Genomic DNA, 6,706 nt, shown 5'->3' on the forward strand with positions numbered 1-6,706 from the left:
AAAAAGTTCAGTGGAGTAAAGTTCATGAAATGAGAATGGGATGCTGATGGCTTCTGCTTCAACTGGCAATTTTTTGTTTGAAGACCAAGGAGTGTTCAGGAATTAAAAAGCATACTTTTTAGCTCGGCCGGTGTGGCTCAGTTGGTTGAGCATCTCTCCAAGCACCAAGAGATTGCTGGTTCTATTCCCAGTCCGGGCACATGCCTGGGTTTCGGGCTTGATCCCCAGCAGGGGGCGTGCAGGAGGCAGCCAATCGATGTTTCTATCTCTCCTCCCTTCCTCTCTAAAAAAAAATCACTAAAAACAAAAATTGTTAAAAAAATAAAAAGCATACTTTTTCTATGAAGCACTTGATAATTTCCACATGGAGTTACTGCATCAGCAGCCTCAACATCTGGTCCTGCATGGTGCCCTAGTCCGTGCCTGGGTAGGAGTCTCTTTGATCTTGCCAGGCAGGGCTTAGTGCCCCTCCTCCTCTACTTTCCTCACTGTAGAGCCCAGCACAGGCCTGGTCAAATGAGGACACGTTATAACTGAGTTGATGACTACATATGTACATACTGCTCTATAAATGGACTGAAAAGACAAATAACAATGGTTTGGAACGAAGGGTCCTTGCATAGCTGTTGCTTCTGCCTGCACTACCAGTTCCCCTGATGATCACATATCAGGTTCCTTGTTATTTTTTATATCTCCTATGAGGGGTGCACTCCCTATACCCAAAGGAGCATCCTTATCTCTGAAGACAAGGGACACGGAGAATTTGAACAAACAGGCCTAGCTAAGTTCCCCCCAGTTCACTACACTCAGCTCATACCCATTTGTCCTAGACTTTCCACCCTTCATCAAACCTAGTATACATATGCTCAGGTTTAACTCCTTCTTTGGATCTTCATTTTCTTATGAAAGCTCCCATGTCAAGTAAAACGTTTATGAAATAAATCTGTATGCCTTTGTTTTGTTAATCTGTCATTTGTTATGCACCCCCAGCCGAGAACCTTAAAATAGAAAAAAAAAAGATATTTTTCCTACCCTATAACATCATCTATTAGGATATATTAATAATAATTAGGAATTACTATTAATTTTGCTACAATAATGGTGTTATATCAATATATATTAATATGTATATTAATATTTATTAATCCTGTTAACCCTCACCCAAAGATATTTTTCCCCCATACTTGGGAGAGGGGGAGAGGGAGGGGGAGGGGGAGGGGGAGGGGGAGAGGGAGAGGGAGAGGGAAACATTAGTTGCCTCCTGCATGTGCCCCGATGAGGGCCAGGGATCGAACCTGCAACCCAGGTGAGTGCCCTTGCCTGGGAATGGAACCCAAGACCCTTAGGTTTGCAGGCAGATGCTCTAACCACTGAGAAAACTGGCCAGGGCGTTACATATATTTTTACGTTCTTACAGTTTTCCTGGAAAACCAAATGGAACACGTATTACATGAAAATGTCTATACCTCAGTATCAGTCTTTTGTGGAAAGGCAAGCTTTACTTCAAAGCAACCTGACCAGAGCAGCCAGGGGGTACAGAACTACAAACCAGTAGAAAGGAGAACACAGTTACATGTTCAACTGGCAGGGTCTCAGTCGGGAGTCTCACCAAGTCCTCCCGATCGCCAAGCACCTGCTCAGTTTCCTCTTCAGGCTGAACCTAAAAGGGTAGGCTTGAAGATGCCCATGGTATCTTTTTTTTCTTTTTTAATATATTTTATTGATATTTTACAGAGAGGAAGGGAGAGGGATAGAGAGCTAGAAACATCAATGAGAGAGAAACATCCATCAGCTGCCTCCTGCACACCTCCCACTGGGGATGTGCCCGCAACCAAGGCACATGCCCTTGACCGGAATCGAACCCGGGACCCTTCAGTCCGCAGGCCGACGCTCTATCCACTGAGCCAAACCGGTTTCGGCTGCCCATGGTATCTTTGTTGTCCAAACACACCTATTTAAAAAAAGAAAACACCTGGAGGCAACTTGAGGGAATCTGCTTCATTATTAAAATAAATATTTACACTGAAATACAGTTACTTTAGTTCTTCACATTTTCACACTCAAAAGAGACACAGAGATTTCCGTCATGTTTTCAGCAGCTGAGTTGGTAAAATCCTGTCTCTGTTTCACAGGAAATGTATTACTTTCAATGACTCCTCACAACAGCCCACTGGAAGATTATTCCATTACTTTTGAAGGACTGGTTGGGTTGGCATCTGCAATGGTAGCCAAATAAATGAGATTTCTATGTAGCACATGCTGGTACCTATGGGTGGAAAACAGGCAAAAATTAGTCTGTTTGTACTGAACATGAACAAACAACTGGAAAAGAATTTACCTACTCTAGTGGAAAGGCTCATCCACTGACTGATGACTCAGTGTTATCCACCTTCTTGTTTAACACTTTCAAGGAAAATATATCCAGAATCTTACCTGTTCTTACTTATTTCCATAGGCACCTCTCTAGACTATGGTATTGAACCAAACTCCTAACTGGTCCCCATGCTCTCCCTCTGTACCCCTACTCTAGTCTCCACATAGCAGCCTGAGTGATCACTGTACAACTTAAGTTAAGATCATGTCATACCTCTGTTTAGTACTTTTCAAAGGCTCCCATCTCATTCTGAGTCAAGCTGAGCCCTTCTCCTGGCCTTCAAGGCCCTACAAGATCGGGCCCCCTCTAGTTACCTCTCTGATCTCATCCCCTACCATTTTCCCTTTGCTCACTGAGTTCTGGTTACAGCCGCATCCTTGCTGACATTTAAAGACATGGAGCACACTCCAGCCTGGGGGCTTTTCCACCTCAAGCTCTGCCTCACATACTGCACAGCTGGCTCCCTTACCTCAGGCTTCTACTCAAATGTCACATCAGAGATACCTGGTATAAAACAGCACCCTGCCCCCGACTTACCCAAACTTTATTCTTATTCAAAGAGTTATTAGCATGTGCTTAATTATATGATTTCCTCCGGTTGGGTTGGCATCTGCAATGGTAGCCGAATAAATGAGATTTCTATGTGGCACATGCTACACTGAAGGTAAGCTCCACGCCAGCAGAGCTACTGTTTTGGTCCCGATTCCCCAGGAGCTAAGACAGCTCCTGATACCCAGCAGGACTTATAAAATATCTGAACAAACTTAAAGCGGGGACGAAGTACTTCCACGTGTGCTTCCTATAGTAGCGGTTCTCAATCAGGGAGTCGAGCGCCCTACCAAGGAAGGAAAGTCAGACCAGGAAGCAGGAAGCATGGCAGGTGCGATGTGAAAAAGCCCACCAGGAGACTTTGATAACTTTCTTACCCACAGGCTGAGAATCACTGCACCAAACGGGATGCTTTGCAACTATTTTTCATATAGAAAAATGCGAGTGTTTACTATAAACTGTAATAAAGCGAACGACCAAATACCAGAGTCAAATGTAAAAACTTATCCAAAGATGGATTATCTCTACTGTTCCACTGAGCTGTTCAGTGAAGGATTGTAGGTGATTTTTAGGGGGGTTGGTGGGAGGGCGGGAGAGGCATAGTTTTCTTAAACATGACTTCAGTAACAATGAAATAATGTATTTTTCTATAATAAATGGCATAATTCCTGGGCTACATTTAGAAAACAGATTTTCTCTCACTAAAGCACATTAAATTACTGTACAAAATTTACCTTTGGCTTAACTTAGAAATCTTTCATTGGTCTTAGTGTGTTAACGTTGCAAAGTTAGAAATGGGAGGGAACTTAGCAACCAAATGGTCTGACCCCACCCAACTTAACAGAAAAAGGATGAGCCAGGGATCCACGATAAGACAGCAACCACCCAACGCTCCCAGGAGCACGCCCACCCCTTTACTTTCCTCTCAGGCTGCCTGCCTCTCCTAAACCGTAAGGGTCCCCAAGAGACTTGGAACCGCCGAAACCGGTTTGGCTCAGTGGATAGAGCGTCGGCCAGCGGACTGAAGGGTCCCGGGTTCGATTCCGGTCAAGGGCATGTACCTTGGTTGCTGGCACATCCCCAGTGGGAGGTGTGCAGGAGGCAGCTGATCGATGTTTCTCTCTCATCGATGTTTCTAGCTCTCTATCCCCTCTCCCTTCCTCTCTGTAATATATCAATAAAATATATTTAAAAAAAAAAAAGAGAGAGAGACTTGCAACCACGGGAGCAAATGGGCAGTGGCAGCTCACCCCAGGCTAACCCCGGAGTCTGTCTCCAAGGCCCCTTTTCTCTGACTTTCCAGTGAGCCAAAGCAGGCCCGCCTAGGCTCTCTCCTGCTGCTTCTTCCATCCTAAACCCTTCCTTGTTTCACTGTTCCTAGCTTTAATAAACGTACCCTAAGAACAAAGAAGAGAAAGCAGCCACCAATATCATCTCCTAAGACTACTTTTTCACGTGCTTCCCTCCCCATCCCCGTTGTCATCAGCTGGCATGGCTTCAGGTGAAGAAGGCTTTGCAATGAGCATAATTCAGGTTTTGAAGAGGATGCTACCTCTGACTCCAGGCTTCACAGGGTACAGTCCTACGGTGCTGGGCAGGTAAGCAACCTCTCTGACCCTCCTCTGCCACCAAGTCACCCAAGACTAGATCAGGACAGCAGCTGTATCACCACACTGGCTTCCACGCCACTCAAAAGGAAGGGGAGGGAGTTGGGGACTTACTGGACGCACTCATTCGCCCGGCCTTTGTTCTGATACTCCACGATACAGCGGATCAGCTGGTCATTCTCCTCCAGGAGCTGCCAGATCAGAGAAAGGGTCAGTGCCACACGACATCACGGCGTTAAGGAACCTGCCGGAGGTCTCACAGCCCAGTGCCAGGCTGTCCTGCCCCTGGCGCCTTTGCTGACTTTGTTTCCATCTCATCCCTACCCCAGAGTCAACACCCTGGCGAACGGCGTCAGCCGGGATGCCGCCGCTCCAGGAAACTTCCCGCACCCGAGGCCCTTCCGGTCCGCGACTAAGAAACCCCTCCCCTTGGTCTGCGTTAGCGCTCACCCGCTGGATTGTCTCCTGATTGACTTGCGCCTTGCCTCTCAGCCAGTCCGGTACGAAGGCCACCGACATCCCGGGAAGCCAGGTCGCAACCCGGTCTCAGGCCCCGGAAACCCCTACGCCGCTAGAGCAGAGCCAACCAGCAGCTCCACACACACCGCGGCGGCAGCAGAGACCCTGGGCAGGTCGGCGTTAGCTCTCGACGTTGATTGGGTCCTCCCGCTTAGAGGGCGGGAACAGGCGGAGCGTCATTTGTGATTGGACGCGCAAGAGTGACGCTAGGCGTCCCTCTGGGCCTGGGCCTTGGGGTTCAGCTGCTGCTGGCGGGTCCTCTGCGTTTGCGCAGTCTGGAAAGCTAACCTGGGGGCGGGGCCTGGCATCATCGCTTGCTTTTTAACACTCTGTGGTCTACATGCAGGAGCACCGTGCCTGGGTCACTCGAGAATCGGAGCTGGAACCCAGAAAGCTGGCGCCAAGTCCACTCCTCTTCCGACATCACTCTTGTGCCACCAGTTTGCGCCTGGAGGGGAACCCTGGGCATTGTCTCCTCCCAAGCCAAATCCCCGCAGGGCCAAGGAAAACACTGGTGAGCTTTATTATTTGCTGAAGGACAAACGTATAAATATATACATGTTTGTTCTTTGGGCAATAATAATGCTTTACTAGGTATACACAAGGCATGAATACCAGGGGGCAGGGTCCCCTGGAGGTCGTCTTGGACTCTATCATAACTCTCTCTTGGTTTTTGCGTTTGTTTTTTACATTGAACTGCAACCTGTATATTCAATTGACAACATTGACATCCCAATTAGGAGTCTCAAAGGTGACTCAAATACAACTTATCTAAGATGGAACTAAGGACCAATCTTCTCTCCAAATCAGATCTTTTTCCAGTGTTCCCCATATCTATGAATCCCTCCACCATCCACCCATTCACTCAAGGCTGAACAGGGGCATCATTCTTGAAACTACTTGAAACTACTTTGTCACCCTTTCACATCCAATTCATCACCAAGTCCTGTTGATTTTGCTCATACATTTCTCTGCACACTGCCTAGTTCTCTTCCTCATCAGCATCGCTCTGGTCCAAGTTCCAGCTTCATCCTCTCTTACCCAGATGACTGCAATTGGCTTCCCACTTGGTCTGACCACAGCTTCTATGAATCTTCTCCATTTGGGTCTTAACTTCAGCAGCCAAAGTGATTTTTACAAAATGCAAACTTGTTCAGTATCTCACTGTCCTAAACTTTCTGCCATGGCCTACAAGATCCTGCGTGGTCTTACCTCTTCTAGTCTCTCTAGTGGCTCTCACTTTACTCCTTTACTCTCTAAAGTCAGAATTTCATTTTCCTCTCTTTTTTGGTGGCAATGTAGACATAACATAAAACTTACCATTTAACCATTTTAAAATGTACAATTCACTGGCACTTAGTAAATTTATATTGTTGTGCAACTATCACCACCATCGATTTCCACCATATTTCATCTTGTCCAGCTGAAATTCTGTGCCTATTAAATACTAGCTCCCCATGTGCTTCCCAACTTCTTGTCATCCCTCAAGGAGTCCTGTTGCCTTCCACACAGAGTTCTTTGTACATCCTGTTCCCTTCTGTCTGAAACACTCTTTTCCTTTTTGTCCTGGTAGCTACTAAGCTGGTGTCACATTCTCAGGGAGGGATCACTGGACAACAAAGTCCAGGCCAGAAGACCCTGTAAATTCGCATTAAAA

The 6,706-nt window shown here is 46.7% G+C and overlaps 1 protein-coding gene across 1 annotated transcript; it reads right to left on the bottom strand.

Annotated features, from left to right (window-relative positions):
* Window positions 1–1,983: 1,983 nt before the first annotated feature.
* On the bottom strand, window positions 1,984–5,188 carry SS18L2 (SS18 like 2). Its single transcript, XM_080675375.1, has 3 exons — window positions 4,981–5,188; window positions 4,645–4,721; window positions 1,984–2,266 (listed from the first exon to the last, which is right to left on the bottom strand). The coding sequence occupies exons 1-3, from the start codon at window positions 5,047–5,049 to the stop codon at window positions 2,179–2,181; spliced, it is 234 nt and encodes a 77-aa protein (XP_080531501.1). The 5' UTR covers window positions 5,050–5,188; the 3' UTR covers window positions 1,984–2,178.
* Between the last annotated feature and the right edge of the window lie 1,518 nt (window positions 5,189–6,706).

The sequence above is a fragment of the Plecotus auritus genome (assembly GCF_963455305.1).
Source record: "Plecotus auritus genome assembly, chromosome: 6".
Lineage (NCBI taxonomy): Eukaryota > Metazoa > Chordata > Mammalia > Chiroptera > Vespertilionidae > Plecotus > Plecotus auritus.

Excerpts from the sequence above, each read along its gene's own strand:
- SS18L2 (XM_080675375.1), bottom strand. The coding sequence starts at position 5,049 with ATGTCGGTGGCCTTCGTACCGGACTGGCTGAGAGGCAAGGCGCAAGTC. Across the intron at positions 4,722-4,980 it reads ATCAGGAGACAATCCAGCGG|CTCCTGGAGGAGAATGACCA; the intron begins GTGAGCGCTAAC and ends CTGATCTGGCAG. Across the intron at positions 2,267-4,644 it reads CGGGCGAATGAGTGCGTCCA|GTACCAGCATGTGCTACATA; the intron begins GTAAGTCCCCAA and ends TTCCACCCATAG.